The 16,645-nt window shown below is 44.1% G+C and overlaps 2 protein-coding genes across 4 annotated transcripts; one reads left to right on the top strand and one right to left on the bottom strand.

The window, feature by feature from the left end:
- The first annotated feature begins 2,920 nt into the window (after nt 1-2,920).
- Nucleotides 2,921-5,142, top strand: ZBTB3 (zinc finger and BTB domain containing 3). Its single transcript, XM_019713885.2, has 2 exons — nt 2,921-3,052; nt 3,397-5,142. The coding sequence occupies exon 2, from the start codon at nt 3,446-3,448 to the stop codon at nt 5,000-5,002; it is 1,557 nt and encodes a 518-aa protein (XP_019569444.2). The 5' UTR covers nt 2,921-3,052; nt 3,397-3,445; the 3' UTR covers nt 5,003-5,142.
- A 3,771-nt stretch (nt 5,143-8,913) lies between these two features.
- On the bottom strand, nt 8,914-16,595 carry TTC9C (tetratricopeptide repeat domain 9C). Of its 3 annotated transcripts, XM_019713930.2 has the most exons (4): nt 15,996-16,595; nt 15,104-15,393; nt 11,618-11,800; nt 9,834-10,615 (listed from the first exon to the last, which is right to left on the bottom strand). In XM_019713930.2, the coding sequence occupies exons 2-4, from the start codon at nt 15,339-15,341 to the stop codon at nt 10,521-10,523; spliced, it is 516 nt and encodes a 171-aa protein (XP_019569489.2). In that variant the 5' UTR covers nt 15,342-15,393; nt 15,996-16,595; the 3' UTR covers nt 9,834-10,520. The 3 variants fall into 3 exon arrangements, with proteins under 3 accessions (XP_074192601.1, XP_019569489.2, XP_019569490.2); XM_074336500.1 differs by lacking the exon at nt 15,996-16,595 and having other exon boundaries at nt 8,914-10,615; nt 15,104-15,693; XM_019713931.2 differs by lacking the exon at nt 15,996-16,595 and having other exon boundaries at nt 10,384-10,615; nt 11,618-11,786; nt 15,104-15,241.
- Nucleotides 16,596-16,645: the final 50 nt, after the last annotated feature.

The following is a 16,645-nucleotide window of genomic DNA, read 5'->3' as shown; positions in this document are numbered from 1 at the left end:
CTAAATAAATGGTAGGTCCTTTTTTAACTTCTACTAAAACACAGACACATAGAAGCAAAAATTTTCATTCTTTTTCCTTGGGTGAAACTTACTGCTATAAGAAATTTCTTCTATTTTAGCTTTAAATTTCACATACAGTTTTGTTTGTTTTTAGGAAAGTCAGCTGATGTTTTATTGCTTTGTGGGGGGGGTGTGCTCAGGAGCTCTTGGTGGGGGGGGCCTGCTTCCTCTTCAGCATGGCTTCTGGCTGTGCAGGAGGAGGTGGCCAGCTTTTGCTGGCCAGATCTCCACTTCATGACGACTGTCTCAGTTTTGCCATAGGTGCTGGCTCCATGACCCCCATGTTGTGCTGAATCAGCCTGTTGTACCTATCAGAAGCAGATGCGGGCTTTCAGATTATTGGGTTCGGTGCTGTAAGTCTGCTTGTTCCTTTTGACCAGGAAGCTGGAGCAGTTGTGTACAACTATCCATTGCAGATAAGCAGATATGGCAACAGCTCCTCTTGCTGCAGTGGCCAGAGATAAAAAGCTCACACACAGTTTGTCATGTGCTATAATCTACCTATACTAGCTTAATACCTCTATTCCCTGAATAAAAACTTTTCTCTAAAAAAAATATCTGATTGAATGATGCTTAGAAAGACGTGTCCTGGTACCCTGTAGCTCTGTGTACTCCAGGATGGGAATATGTGTATCCCAGCTTTGAGAAGCAAAGCCACCAAGTTGTGCCCTGCTTAATTAATGGTGCTCTTGGGGTAAGAGAGGCCAAAATCTAGCACATACTTGATTTATTAAGCTGTGGTGGCCAGTAGTCTGCATTGGCCAGAGGGAATGACTTTTTCAGATTTGCACAGAGGTTAGAAGAACTGTAACTTTAAATATCTAGATACAGTGTGCACGGTAATTCCAAGTGTGCCAAGCATACAGTCTTTGTGCCCAAACTCGGGCTCATCTTCATTCTGATCCCTTCTGCACCTATAGAAACATGATTGCTTATGCTTCCCACACAACCTATGCTCCTCACTGCTTGGCAACTGCACCAGCCCTCTTCCCTACAGAAGGTTTTCCTTCCAGTCCCCCAACTTTAAATACCATCTCTATGCTGATGACACACCCAGTATATATCTCCAGCCCCAACGTTTTCCTTAATCTTCAGGCTCACAAGTCTAACTGGCTAAGGGGACTCTCTCTACATAAAGGGTCAGAAACAGGACTCTCAATTTTTCTCGCCATTGTCCCCATCTCAAAATGGTTCTTTCAGCCACACCATTGCTCATGCAAAATGTCTAGCCATACTTACTTTTTAAAATTATTTTGTCTCTGATCTCCTATCTTAATTTTAGAAAATTCTGTTGACCCAGAACTTTTTCTCTAGCTCTACCACCATTATCCTTGTGTGGCCACCATAATTTCTTGTGGGACCATTTCCATAGCTTCCTCCCTGCTCTTACTTTGATGCCCTGTGGTCCCTTCTCCACAGAGTAGCCAGGATAAGCCTTTAAAAACAAGAATCATATCAGAGCATTTCCCTGCTTAAAACCCATCAATGGTTTCCCAGTACACTCAGAATAAAATGCAAACTCTGAGGCCAATGAAATTCCATGTCTAGCCACCTGTGAGAGACTAGATTTTCCTTACATAATCAAAACAATATCTCATAATAGCTTGAAAACAGAAGCAGATGTGAGAATCAGCTGTTTTCTATAAAGCCAGACATTTAAAAAAAATTTGGAAAAATGAAAAATAATGCCACTATTTTCACTACACATTTTTTGGTTTCAGAAAATATAGTAATTTTTCATAAAAAATGAAAATGTTACTTGTATTAGTCTTAATTCCTATACAATAAATATTGTATGGCTTGGAAGAATATCTTGAAGAGGTAGGGTCTGAAGCGAAGCTGAGGCCACTGTGGCCTGTATGTCTCTAGTACAAAGATGGAAAGTAGATGAACTGCCCCTAATTCTGGTAAGGTCTGATTGTAGAGCTTGGCTGTGGAACAAAGTGGAGATGTCCAATGTGGTGGGGGAAGGGGTGAGCAGGGGGTGCAGGGCACCGAATTACTCCTCTGGTAACCCTGTCAACACATTGCCCTGGTCAGGGAAGAGGCAGGTTATCACTGCCTCCCAACCTACAGCCCTTTCCTCCAAAGATTTCTTCAGAAGTAGCCATGCTCTTTATTCTCCTGTCCTGCAGTATGTTAGGGCCTTGAGCCCACGTCCTCTCTTCCTATCAGCACCTGCTCAGTATGCTCCACACACAGAGGACACTCCAAACTCTTCATTGTAAGCTGACTACAGAGGCTACGGACTCGACGACAGCATGCACGCAACTGCTAGTTCTCTGCCACCACCATTACTGAGTCAGGAGCCTGAACCATCAGATTGGAGGGAGTGAAGCAGTAGGGCACCTTGGAATTTTTGAGGGTGTAAGGAACCTTCAAGAGACAACTGCAGTTCAGAGAGGTGTAGCTATTGCCCACGGTTACAGCAGAGCAGGGTCTAAAATCCCGGCCTCCTGAGTACCACACCAGGTTGCTGGTTCTCTTTATCCCGGTCACCTTACAGCGGACGCGACGTGCTGTACGTTAAGATACAACACTGCGAGGCGGAGTGCCTCGTGTCTCGTCGCGAGGGCGTCGCGCTCTGCTCCCTGGAGTGTGGTCCTTGCCCTCCTACCGCTTCAGGTAGATGGATAAGCTCAGCCAATCCAGAGGGCTCTGTGGCAAAAGAGGCGGGAGGAGGAGGAAAAGTTTAGGACAGGAGTTCCATCCAATCCGGCATCTAACTGCCTGAGCGACGGCCACCAGCACCCACTTAGAGACGCCGCTTAAAGAGGAAGGCTAGTTAGTGGACAGTGAACCAATCCGTGACAAAGGAAGGCAAACTTGAGCCAATTGCAACTGAGAAGGTGGGAAGGGGCGGAGTTCGCCCAGTGGCTGCTCGGTGGTGGGTGAGGGATGAGCTTTCTCTACTAGTTCCCACCCTAGGACTTCTTAGCCCCTGGAGTGCGACAGAGAGAGGCTCAGGGAGTTTCCGGAGTGGGGCGTAGAGGTATCACCCGGGAAGGCCTGGGAGGGAAAGAGACTCTTAGTTGGAGGAGCGGCTGGAATCTACCGGTGGGCGTCGAGGAAGCGGAGGCTGGCTGGGGGGCGGGACTTCCTGGGAGGGGCTTTGTGAACTGGGCGGGGTCTGCTGCTACGGTGAAGCCAAGGGGGCGGGGTTAAAAGGAGACCAGCGGGTGTGATTTAGGAGAAAGGAGGATTGTAATTTAAGCGAGAGTCTTGGGATCAGGACGGTGTTTCTAGAGCTTTGGGGGTGGCAAGTGATAGCCCAGGGCTGTCGCTAAGGTTTCTTGGAGAGGTTACCTGCCCTAACCCACTGCCCTCTCTTCCCAGGGAGCTACTGGTGGGGACCTTTCTAGGGGCTTCCCCTTCGTGGGGTGCTATGGAGTTCCCAGAGCACAGCCAGCAGCTGCTGCAGAGCCTCCGAGAGCAGCGGTCCCAGGGTTTCCTTTGTGACTGCACCGTGATGGTGGGTAGCACCCAGTTCTTGGCCCATCGGGCTGTGCTGGCCTCCTGCAGCCCATTCTTCCAGCTTTTCTACAAAGAGCGAGAACTGGACAAGAGGGATCTGGTGTGTATCCACAATGAGATTGTCACGGCCCCAGCCTTTGGGTTGCTTCTGGACTTTATGTATGCTGGCCAGCTGGTCCTGAGAGGGGATACCCCTGTGGAAGACGTACTGGCAGCTGCCAGCTACTTGCACATGAATGACATCGTCAAGGTGTGTAAGCGGCGGCTGCAAGCCCGGGCCCTGGCAGAGGCGGACAGTACCAAGAAGGAGGAGGAAAGCAGCTCACAGCCCCCTAGTTTGGAGTTTTTGTCCAGCACTTCCCGCGGTCCCCAGCCTTCCTTGGCATCTGCTGAGACATCAGACCATTGGGCCAAAGGGGAATGGAAAGGCCCTGCGGCTCCCTCTCCTACTGTCTGTCTTCCAGATGAGCCCCCAATGCCCGGTGGGGCTGACACTACACAGCCTGGCGTGGAGGTTGACTCACCGAGTCTACGGGCACCTCCTCCACCCCTGGCTGATGTCTCTCTTGCCAGTCCCAGTAGCTCCACAGAGACAGTTCCTGCAAACTACTTCTCTTCTGGCCTCCCAACAGTTTCAGTGGAGCCACTGGCTCCCCTTGATGTGGGTTCTGAGAGTTTGAGGGTGGTAGAACCAAGGGGTACTGGAGGACCATTACAAGGTTTCTATCCCCCAGCTTCAGCTGCAGCACAAGTCCCAGCCCCAGTTCCATCCCAGGCTCCCACCCCAGCAGAAGCTGAGCTGGTCCAGGTGAAAGTAGAAGCTATTGTGATTTCTGATGAGGAGCCCGATGTGTCAGAGGAACAGTCTCAGGGTCCTGAGGGACTGTTCTCACCTGGAGGAGCAATGTATGGTGGACAGCCCCCCCAGCCAGAGGCTTTTGAGGAGCCCAGGGTAGCAGGACTGGAGGAGGTGGGGCCAAGTGACCACTTCCTGCCCCCAGATCCTCACCTCCCCTACCATTTGCTGCCAGGTCCAGGGCAATATCATCGAGGACTGGTGAACTCGCCCCTGCCTGCTCCTCCGGCCCTGCATGAGCCACTTTACCTGCCTTCTGAGTATGAAGCAGCCCCAGGAAGCTTTGGGGTTTTTACTGAGGATGTTCCCACTTGCAAGACATGTGGAAAGACCTTCTCATGCTCTTACACACTACGGCGACATGCCACAGTGCACACACGTGAGCGACCTTACGAGTGTCGCTACTGCCTGCGCAGCTACACGCAGTCAGGGGACCTGTACCGTCACATCCGCAAGGCTCACAATGAGGACCTGGCCAAACGCAGCAAACCAGATCCAGAGGCTGGCCCCCTCCTAGGAGTACAGCCCCTCCCTGGCTCCCCTATGGCAGACAGACAGAACAACTGTGGTGGAGGACCACCCAAAGATTTTGTACTTGGCCCCAAAAACTAACATGTGGGGAGCATGAGCTGATGCTAGGCCTGTCCCTTGTCATCGTTGGGGCAGCACAAAAGGTTGGAAGCATCTTATTTCCCCTGCTGGGTGACAGAATGAAGATTCTGACCACGCTGAAGCTTCCTCTCATCCTTTACCCAGCCAGATAGCAGGACCTGATGGATCTCAGTCAGCACCAAGGGCACTGGGAATTTTCCTGGGGTGTAATCGCTTATCTGCATTCTGGACCATAAAGCTAGCAGTGAAAGTATCTCATTGAACTGATGTTGGCTGGTTTCTTCCACAAACCTCTGCATCCTGACTCTTTCTTACCTCTCCTGATCTTTTAGGAAACTGATATCTGTACTTGGGTTAGGGTGGGGGTCAGATTGCTTATGAGGCAAGAAGTGAGATAGGCAGAGGGCAATGTAGACTTGACTTAGGAAGAGTGCACAAATTAGGGAATCTTACAAAATTATGGTTTACTGTTGTAGTTGAGTTCCTGTGTACTGGGCTGTATCAGGGACTTCATATACTCATTTACTCCTCAACAACTTGATGAGGTATTAGCTCCCCCACCTTTCCCACCGACAAGGAAACTTGACACTCAAAAATCAAAGTTGACTTGTTCAAGGTCACAGACCTAGTGAAGGGGCAAGCCAGAATTTGAACCATGGCTTGTGATTTAAAACACTCCCTATACTGGTTTAAAACAGTGTTGAAAATAGTTAACTGAGAACTGTGAGTCGTTTTCTTTTGTGGCCTCTTGAGTGTTTGGCTTTGCTCCCTTATCCCTTTACCTCTGCTTTCCATGTGAAAAAACCTTTGGTTGGCTGTTTCAAAAACATATACTGTATCAGTAACTTGAAATGTTTGCCTACATGTCATAAATATGAATTGAGGTCTCTGCAGATGAGAAACTGAAAAGCAGAAAATACTAAGCTCCATGGTGGTAGGTCTGCAGGGGGTGGGTAAGGGCCTGTGGTATGGAAATGATGGGTGCCTGGGGAAACTAAAGCAAGGAAGTGCAGATGAGAGAAGCTCATCCAGTCCAACTCCCTCACTTAACAAGTGTGATGACAACCTAGAGAGGTCAGATTACTCATCTACTGTCACACAGGTGGTGATTGACAGTAGATAGCAGAGAAATGGGAGTTTGGGGTGTTGCTGTGGGGTGGGGAGGAAAGAGTCCTAGGAATGTAAGAGAAGGGTCTGGCCTAGTGTGTGAAGAGTGCTGCTGTAGGATGGACCGGAGGGCTCCCTACAAACCCTTCTCTCCAGCACATAAGGAACTGAGTGCAGACAAAGCAGGAAGGAAAATTTAGAAAAAGGTAAAAATACAAGTAAATTTTCTGTTTTTTTTTGTTTTTTATTTGTCTGTCATAATCAGTACTGTTAACTCTTACTAGCAAGTTACATTTTTTGAGTTATAGGAAGGAGACAGAGCTGAATGTTGAAGATTTGGCCAAAGAAAGCTCCTTATCTGGGGCATTATGGGAAGCAAAATTTGATGCTTAACATGTTCATGGTTGAAAGAGTGACTTCTACACCTTTCACTTTCCTTGTGTTGGAATAACCTTTGAGTTTATCTTTCAAATGGTTAATTTTATTTATGCAAATACATTACTAACTTAACTCCTTGGTGAAACAAGGCAAGACATACATATATACAATTAGAGCTATTCTAGTTGAATGGAGCACCTTTTCCAAAATCTTTCCTACAGTAAATCAAAATGCCTAAAAAGAATCAGTTGCCTTTAAGAGGGTGAATTTTATGGTATGTAAAACATATGTATATGTACGTATATATATGTATGTGTCCATATATATATATATATATATATACACACACACACACACACACACACACACACACACACACACACACACATATAGTGAGGGGGGGGAAATTGGTTGCCTTAGAACATTAGTTCCTAAAAGCAAGGCATAATCAATATCTGTGTCTACATGTACATATAGTGTAAATAATTTCTCTGGACAGTCTAGAGAACACAGTAACTATTGTTACTGTTTCAGCCACCCTTAAAACCTAAGAAGTATCTGTAACTTGGTGAAATTCTGCTAAATAGCAAGCATTTGCTTTCAGTTCCCAGCATGAGATGCATTTTTTTATTGACGTATAGTTGACACACAATATATTAGTTTTAGATGTGAGATGCATTCTTCATTGGAGGTGGCAGTTAGGAATTTTCAAGATGTTTAAAGCAGCAGCCAACACAATTAAGGCCACAGTTGCCTCTCTATCTGTTGGACACTAGGAACACTTTATGCCAGTCTGTAGAGGTGTGATCAATATTTTCTTTAGTTTCCACTGCTCTTGATGGTCCCAACCATGGATTCAAGGAAGGCCAGGTCAGCTCATCCAACCTTTACTCCAACACTGGACCCTTCTTTTGCCAGTTAAACCTGTTTGAGAGAACTCAGTCTCCAATGGAAACCTACTCTATTGTTGGACAGCTCTAATAGTTGGATAATGCTTCCTTCTACCGAGCCAAAATCGGCCTCCTTTTATGCGGACGGGCCGGGCCCCAGCTTCTGAAGAGTTTCACCCTTAGAAGTTATTTGCTTTTGAGTTATAAGCTTCATTTTCAAACAACTACCCTTTGCTCGCCAGCTTTAAAGATGTTATTTCTAGTTTAGTATTTCATATCTTTTCCTAATTGGCTATTTTGTAAGTGTGCCTTTACTTGGTGTCTAATGCCTCTTCAAACACCAGACATTTGGCCAAGCTCAGCTTCACAAAACTCACCAGTTCAGCCTATCACATTGGATTTTTTTCACTGGTTTTGATTTTAATTTTTCCAAAGCCAGTGTTTCCAAAGATGGTTTACTTGGACATATACTTTTTTATTGTGAAATCTATTTATTTTTATTCTTTTTTTTTTTTTTTTGCAAATATGATGTGCTGCTCTAAAGTCCCCTCCCCAATTTTATCAGTAAACAATTTTAGCATGCAGCTCTAAAAGAAATCTTGAAAAAAAAGACCAACAAATCATCACACTCAACAAAATTGACAGTAATTCTTGTTCAAATTTCCCTAATTGTCTCATAAACTTTTGTTTTTTCAAATCAGAATCCAAATCCCAAGGGTTTTAGGAGCTCTGTGCCAAGAACTGGGAAGCGACCAATATATGTATTTTTTTTTATTTCAGTCTCTTAAACTTTTAGTATTTTTCAAATCAGAAGTAGAGTCGCGTTTACTTGGCTGATGTGTCTCTTAACATGTTGCGTACGGATCACGAGAATCTTCGTTTTTTCTGAGCGGACTTTTATGAGGGATTTAAACCCGCCGTACGCAATGTGTTAAGCCTCTTTTAATCTATAGGGTCCCCTCTTTTACTTTGCAATTTGTTTATTGAAGAAATGTGATTACTCATCTCATGGTTTCAGAGTCTGGAGTTTGCTGTTTACATTCCCATAGTGTCATTAAACATGTTCCTCTGTCCAAAGGTTTCTTTAAAAGTATATATTTAGATAAAATATTAACTAAATAGTAGTATGTGGTTTTGGCAAAATTGTAAAGGAGGTGGGGAGGAGTTTGGAAAATACTGTTTTAAACTGTCCCTTATGTGCCAAAGTATGAACCTTCACATCCGCTATGAATGCTTTCTTTTCAAGCAAACCCTTAAATCCTGTGTGGAAACCTTTAAGATTGGTAAGGTGAGCAGCCTCCGGACCTCGACAAACTTCGGAGTATTAGAGATTTTGGTACCTTCTGGCTAATTCCTTCAGGATGTGGGCTTGCCAGACCTCCTCCAGACCCAGTCAGACAGCCTACCTTTGTTCACTTTCCTGTTCATTAACATCTCCATAGGAGCTGGCCTTGGAAATAAAGACTGAAATGTAAGCCCCACCACTTTGTCTCTTAGCAGTGCTAATAAAAAGATGAGTGCAATAAATTTCTAAAACACATTTTTAAATATCAGTTTTATTTTTTCCTCATTGATGAAGAGGATAGCTCACTGTAACATTAAGTCTTGGGGTAAAAAACAAAAACAATAAAGTCAGAAAGCAAAACCATGCAAACCATGCAACTGTGACAAAATTTTAGCAACAATCAAAGCTTAGAAATTTAAGCAGCTTGGAAGAGGAATAAAATATTGTACTTTTGTTAGTTCTGTCCTTGGACTTCATAAGATTTGGTAGAAAAACTCTGTTGTGAGCTAATGATTGTATTATTTAAGGGTGGAGGGAGAAACAAAGAGAAGCCTAGATCATTGGGAGAGAGGGTTTTACTAATAAAGGAAAAAGAACTTATGTACACGTTTTAAGACTAAGGTGTTTTTTCATTCCCCCCCCCTGAAATTTGTCTGAGGTTATATGATGGCTAATGCTTATCATTATCACCTCCACTCAAAGGTAGAGGCAGTGTATACGCTCTCATCTACTCTGTAGAACTCATACACTGTGGGCATTATTCAAGTGAGTAGAATGACAATCCTCGTTGATGGAGCTTTCTATTGAGTCATGACTGCACCAGACTTGCAGCCTGCACCTGTGCCCAACACAGCTTCCAGAAAGTTCTTAAAAGTGCTTAAAAAGCACTAAAGAAGAACTCTTCCTCCTTGTTTCCCTCCTCTATAAAGGAACTGAGCTCTTGTAAAATACAAGGTGACAGGTAAAGAATAGATTTATGTTTTTATCCTGCTCTTTTATGATTGTTTCTAAAAAGAGAGTAATCTGTCTTTCCTAATGTTTTAGAGAAATGAGCAACGAGCATACTATATATAGCTATGTGCCTATTAAAACTTAAAATGTGTACTTGTGTGTTTTTTTGGCATGAAGGCTGAAGGGTTATTAAATAAATACTTAAATGCTTGACTCCAGAGATTTTAAGATAGAAGAGTTTAATGAAAAAATAAATAAGTATACTATATTCATGACGAGTATAAACAATAACAAAGATTAGAAATTACCAAGAGAAATAATAGGAACCAAATACTCCTGTAGGGAAAAAACAATCTGAATGTATATGAAATATTAAGAATAAGGAATTAATTTAATCAAACATGGTTAATTTCAAATTTTTCATTTTAAGACATGTGGGCCCAATTTATAATTGTCTAGTTTCACCAAAGAAATATATTGCCCAGTTTGTGGCCTGTGTAACTTTAACTGGGCATCTGAGGAAACAAAGGAAGAAACTTCTGTCAATCATTGTTTCATCCTCTGCTAGCCTTCTTCTCTGTACATGAATACATCTAACAACATCGATTATTAAACCTATGCCATAGATATGACTAATTCCACCCACAGCTAATGAATGTTTTTTGGTTCTATTCCTCAAGGTAAATGTCCCCAAGAATACTATGTATTGGAAGCTATCCAAATATATAGACGGACAGACAAAAAAGAGGCAGACTGTATAAGTGGTAGTTTGTGCAGAACTAGAGACAAGATAGAAATCCACCTTGGTCAGAGGTATGGGGTTAATTCTCTTGTGAGGCTCAGGTTTCCCTTGATGGGTCTTTAATGGTTCACCTAAGTTCCAGTGGACGAGTATCCTTCTTCTCTGTTAACCAAACATGCCCAGGTACAGCTGCTTCTCTTTCTGATGGTAGCTGCTGAGTTCGGATTGTGTTAGCTGAAGGTACCGCCGGACGTTGGCATCTTAGAGGAGGGTGAAGAAGTCAGACATAGACCATAATCGCACCTCAGGGACAAAGATTGCTAACATACTTCCATTTTTAAAAATCATTCTAAGATCTGAATATATCACAACTATTCCATGCAAAAATAAATCATTAATACTATTTTGGATTTTTTATTAAAAAATCTTTGTACAGGGCCAGGCTGGTTGCTAATTTTATAATGAAAGGGAGTTTGAAGAAATAGTTATTGTCATAGCAGAGCCGCAAAAGATAACTCTATGTGGGTGGCAGTTAACCTATATGCTTGAAGAAAGATGAACAAGTGACTCATATTTTATATCTTTATTAATTCATAGTGGCTGTCTCATGCAGTTAGTGAGATTTTACTGTATTGTTATAACATTTGGGGATCCTCGACTTCTAGCATCTGGCAGTTGCTCTAAGCCAGAATGGGAAAAAGGAGACAATTTTCAGTGTTGAACCAGCCATCTGCTTAGCAATATCCTTTTTGCCCTGGAAACAAAGGAGCAAGTCTCAGATTCTCTCTCTGTAGGCCTTTTTCTAGGTCATACCTGGGCTTAGTTGAGCTAAAGGATAAATTGATAAAGCAAAAGCCAGACCCCAGCTGGAGAGCTGGAAGAAATAAGGATTATCAAGTGTATTCACTGGAATCCAGATCCTATTTCAGTCACAACTTAGGAACTGAAACTTGAAAAACAATGCTTTAAAAATCTCTCTCACTGGGGGGAGGAGAGGAGATTATATATGCGCCCTTTAAGCATAGAGATTTCTGGAGGATATACCATATTGCTTTCCTGTGGAGACAAGAATACAAGAGTAGAAGGCCTGTTTATTGCATACTTTTATACTTTTAGAATTTTGAACACGTGAATGTATTATTACCTAGTCAAAAAATTAAATAAATTGAAAAAGTACAATAAAATAAAACCAGCTTCCAAAGCTACTCCCTCAGTGGGACAATTTCCTTTGTCCTTACCACTTCAACCCCCTTCTCTCTCACCTTTTGGCTGCCTGCTGACAGCAGCCAGGAGGTAGTGCCGAGCTTGGTCATAGTCCTGCAGATGGAAAAAGGCCACTCCGGCGCGATACAAGGCCTTGGCATTATCAGGCTGTCGTTCCAGAACTTTCTGACTGTATTCTTTCACTCGTTCATAGTTTACTGGCTCCATCTGAAGGAGACAGGCTAATGGGGCCAAATGAAAGGCAGAGAGAAGAGGGAGGAGGGCCTTATTGCACTAAATTCCATTGGCCGACTCAAGTCAGTACCAAACATAGAATGATTACAACATTCACCCATCCAACAAATAAATGTTAAGTCTCTACCATGTGCTGGACATTCTTCTAGGCACTGGGGATGCAGCAGTGAATAAAAGCTCTACTTACCTTCGACCTTCTTTAGTATCTACGGAATGCCTACTAGTACCTAGTGTTGGGATAGGCCCATCTATAAAACTGGTAAGAACATATTTTAAAAATTTAAACCTCTTCCTCATTGTGTCTCTTCTCCCCAAGGATCTCTGCCTTGAAGCTCCCATTTCACCACCATTCTTGTTCTGCAGCTTTGTTAACCATGGTTGCCATTACTTGTGTGAGGCAAGAGCAATCACTGTGCTATGTGCTTCTTTAATCTTCTCATCCACCCTATGAAATCAGTGTTACTACTTCCATTTAATGGATGAAGAAATCAAGGCTCAGACAAGTAAAGTAAGTTGTCCAAGATCCCACAGCTTCTAGGTGGAATGAGTAAGAAATCTGAACCAAGGACTCTCTAACTCCAAAATCATCCTCATTCTCTATTATGATTCTCTACTTCACCACTCCCTTGGATGATTGAATGGCACCTCAAAAGACAAATCTGTTCAGGAGACAATGTTCAGGCCAATGTTCTGTCCTTGTATAATTAAGAAGGGAAATAGTTCCCTATTTCATAATTGTGGGAATTAAGCCTAGTATAACCACATCGTGGTGCTGAGAAGAACTGAGAATGAAGGCTGACGAGTTATTGAAGGGCCTCGGCTGATGTTTGCATTCCTTCTGCAACATCCCCACCAAGTGGTCATATGGTTTATATTTAGGTATTTCCCCAGATTGGTGGTCACTTAATCCATTGCTGTAGATTCATTCATTCGACAACTAGTTATGGAGCAATGACCACATGCGAGGCAGAGCGGGAGCAGGGCTTTAAGAGGAACAAAATAAACATCTTGATGAGTAAAGAGCTAGTCCCCAAGTAGTAGGAATACACAATAAACAAATAAATGCATTTTTCAAAAGTGCTTTGAGAAAAACAGAACTGTCCTGGGATAGAGTGAATGAGGTCAGAGTGCAGTTTGGTTACTGAAGGCCTGTTTAAGAAAATGACTTCTAAGCCAAGATCTGAATGACAAGGGTCATTCAAGGGATAGGGCATTCTAGCCTGACAGAAGAGATCCTACAGAGCTGCTGGAAGGTGGAAATGTACTTTACAAAGTCAGTGTATGGAGAATCCAGATCATGTCCAGCCCTGCAGGTAACGGTCAGAGTTTGAATTTTTTCCTAAGTGTAATGAGATGCCATTAGAAAGTTTTAGGTAGTGACGTGATCTGGCTTCCTTATCTGTCCAATGGGGATAACCCTAACTTCCAGAATTTTTGTGAAATGAGAGATATTGTAAATAAATTCTCACCATGTTAATTGCCAGGCAATAAGTGAAAACTTTTAATTCAGTGAGTCTTTAGGGAGCATCTACCAATCACCCACAAGCAGAGGCTTTACAGACAGATGGCTGAGCCATAGTCTCTGCTTTCCAGTCCACCTGCAGTCAAGATATTGACAGGTACCCATCTCTACATCTCATTTCCTTGACTTCTAGTCAATTCTTTAATACATATCCTATTCTCTAATAGTGTGCAGTATTCTGCAATAAGAATTCTGGAGTTAAGAATTGCCCAGGTTTAATTTTAGTTCTATCGCTTACTAGCTGTTTCCTTAAATTTACCTCAAATGATTTTTATGACACTTAAATAGGTTAATATGTGTAAAGGGCTTAAACAGTGTCTGACCATGGCATTTTGTAAATGTCACCTCAATGAGCCCTCCCTGACCACTCTCTTTAAAAGTGAACGCTCCCATGCCGGTAGCAGTCACTATCTGCATTTTCTGCTTGCTTTCCTTTAGAAGGTACTTATCACCTTCTAACATCTATATGTTATTCTTGTTGCTGTTAATTGTCCATCTCCCTTACTCGAATACACGTTCCATGAGCAGGGATCCTCAGCAGCTAATAAATAATTGTTCAAATGAAACTTTAACTACTCTAATTATTATTGTTACTTGAGTCTAAGAGTAATACTATACACACACTGTAAAAAAGCTAGACTTTAGGGCCAGCCCAGGGGGCTCAGGTGGTTGAAGGGCAGTGCTCCTGACACCGAGGTCACGGGTTCAATTCCCACATGGGCCAGTGAGCTGCGCCCTCTACAGCTAAGATTGTGAACAACAGCTCTCCCTGGAGCTGGGCGGCCAGTGAGCAGCCTGAGGTTGGAGAGAGCTGTGATGGGCTGCTGTGTGCTGCCATGCGGCCGGTGGCCGTCGTGAGTGGCTGGCTGCCAGCGTGAGCAGCGGCACCAGCGACCAACCGCCTCAGCGGAGGAGTAGAAGGCTCATAATCCCAGCCTGGGCCAGGGAGCTGTGTCCTACACAACTAGACTGAGAAACAACAGCTTGAACTGGAGGGGGGGGGGAGAAAGGGGGGAGGAGCTAGATTTTCGCCACACTACAGCTGATGAGTATTACAGTAAAAAAAAAAAAAAAAAAATCACTTTTAAACAACCATCACAAAGTGTAAAACCCACTCCTAATAATTTCCAGAGCTTCAGCTTGGCCTATTAGAACGTTTTAATATACTTCAAAATAATTAGCTCTATGGTTATTTTTGCTGCCATAGAACAAACCTAAGAATTCATCTTTCTTTCAGCAGATTAATCCTAGAGATAGTCTTAACATCCATTAAGGCCATCTGGAGATGGAAGATACTACTTATCCAAGTTACCATCTAGCTGATTTATAAGGAGGAAAATGAGGAAAAACTATCAAAAACATCTAACATGGATGACTTACATCAGCTGAAGCACGTGCCTTCTTTCCTGTTTTTTAAATACGAAAGAAACAACACCCTGAAGGTAAGTTCAGCACTTTCTCTATAGCGTGCAAAATTCCCTAAACGCATCAGCATCACCTGGGAGTCCCTCAGATCATAGGCACTACCTCAGGCCCATTAAATCAGAATCTCTGGGGGTGGGCTCAGGAGTTGTGTTTAACAAACTCTCCCGATGAAATGTGAGACTACCGCCCTACAGAAACGCAATTAGCCGTATAGATTGGAAATATATTTCAATAAATAACAGAATTAGATGACAGCAGAAAAGCACGTCAGTGTTTTTTTCCAATGGTCAGATTTTCATGTGCCTGCCTGTATACTCTACCCACCCTTCAGCCCTGTTCTTACCAGCTAGATTGTTGTAGCAGTCTGTCTGGATGGTGTGCAGTATGTTTTCTTGTTCAGGTGTGAGAGCTGGGCCCTGAGGTCCTAGATTAGGTATCGGGGAGGGCAGACTTGGATCCAGACCCCGCAGCTGAAGCAGAGCCCGATGGTACCTACTCACGGCATCTCGGTACCTCCCTTCCCGGTAACACTGGTTCCCTTTCTCCTTGTACAGCTGAGCCTCGTGCAGGCGCTTCTCCATAACTCTGTCGCTCAGTTCTCTTGAGAAATTGGGAAGTGAAAAAACTGAAGCTCTGGAGATGGAAGCAAAATTACTGATTTTGATAGCCGACTTAAGTAGGCAGGAAATTACCCTTCTCCAGGAGGCCCTCCAGGGGAGTTTTGCTTTTCACTACATCTCCTCCCTCTCCTCTGCAGTATTTTTCAATCTCTAGAAGTGCAGGAAAATAATCAGGGAGAGGATGTGGCAACAGTAAAGCCAGAGATTAAGTGATTTTCCAAAGAGATGATTCCGGGTGAAGAGACCCTGAAAATGCAAAGGCCGCACTAAGGAATTGGGGCTGGCATGTGAACGCCGGCGAATTTACTTCCTCCTTAGTTTTAGACACACCTCCCTGACCTGGAAGTGAAAGGAAGTAGGCGGGGATAACTGCTAACAATGGTCTAAAGTGCTTGACTCCATCCGAGTTCTTTATTCGCACATATTCAACTAGCAATTGTTGACGTCTGTACCAGAAGCTGGGGAGCCGAGGTGAATGTGATCCGTGTACCACAACCCACAGGCCGAGACTGACCCAACCGCAGAGCAGCTCAGCTGCAAGTCCTCCCAAGCCCCGCGGCCAGCCCCTCTTGCAAATACCCAAGCCCGAAAATCTTCCCCTGGGCTTCCGTTTACCGGCCGGAGCATCCAATTGACAGGATCCCGTCTCCCAACAGTTTGTTGTTTCAAGGGTCGCGCGCATTGCGCCACGGCATCCAATCAGAAACGACCCCAGAAAAGTAATCCCGCAATACGACCTCGCCTCTACAGCCTCTCCTGCGGACCAACACAGAAAAAAAATCAAAAAAATCCCCTGGTAGCTTCGCCAATTGGAAAAATCCGGACGATCACGGATGACCAATCAGAGTTGCAGATGACGATTCAAGTTGGCCAATAAGAGAGCTAAAAGGCGAGGTCATGGCGTCTGTTGCTGGGTAGAAATTAAGGGATGGGGCCAAGTGGTTATGGTATTCCTTGGTTTTGGAGAGCCCTTTGGTTTACCAAGCAGAAAGACAATTACTAGTAGGCTTTCACGTTGCAACAGCTTCCTTCCTGGCTCTTTTTTTTCTGACTCTCAACAAGCTGCTGTACGTATAGACAGTAGAGAAAAGGGACTAGCGAGCAAACCCCAAGACGACAGCTCGATCCGGTCAGACGGGAGTGAGGGTGGTAACTGGACTGAAGGGGCGTGTGGGAAGGGAGCTCCGGGCGGCTGCGCAGTCCCCGACTGGAAGTACGAAAAAACGGGTGCGCACACGCCTCCGTGCTACGAGGCACTTGAGCCG

The sequence above is a fragment of the Rhinolophus sinicus genome, linkage group LG06, assembly GCF_036562045.2.
Source record: "Rhinolophus sinicus isolate RSC01 linkage group LG06, ASM3656204v1, whole genome shotgun sequence".
NCBI classification, from domain to species: Eukaryota; Metazoa; Chordata; class Mammalia; order Chiroptera; family Rhinolophidae; genus Rhinolophus; species Rhinolophus sinicus.
Note: the sequence above shows the minus strand (reverse complement) of the source record. Positions and strands in the feature narration are given on the sequence as shown.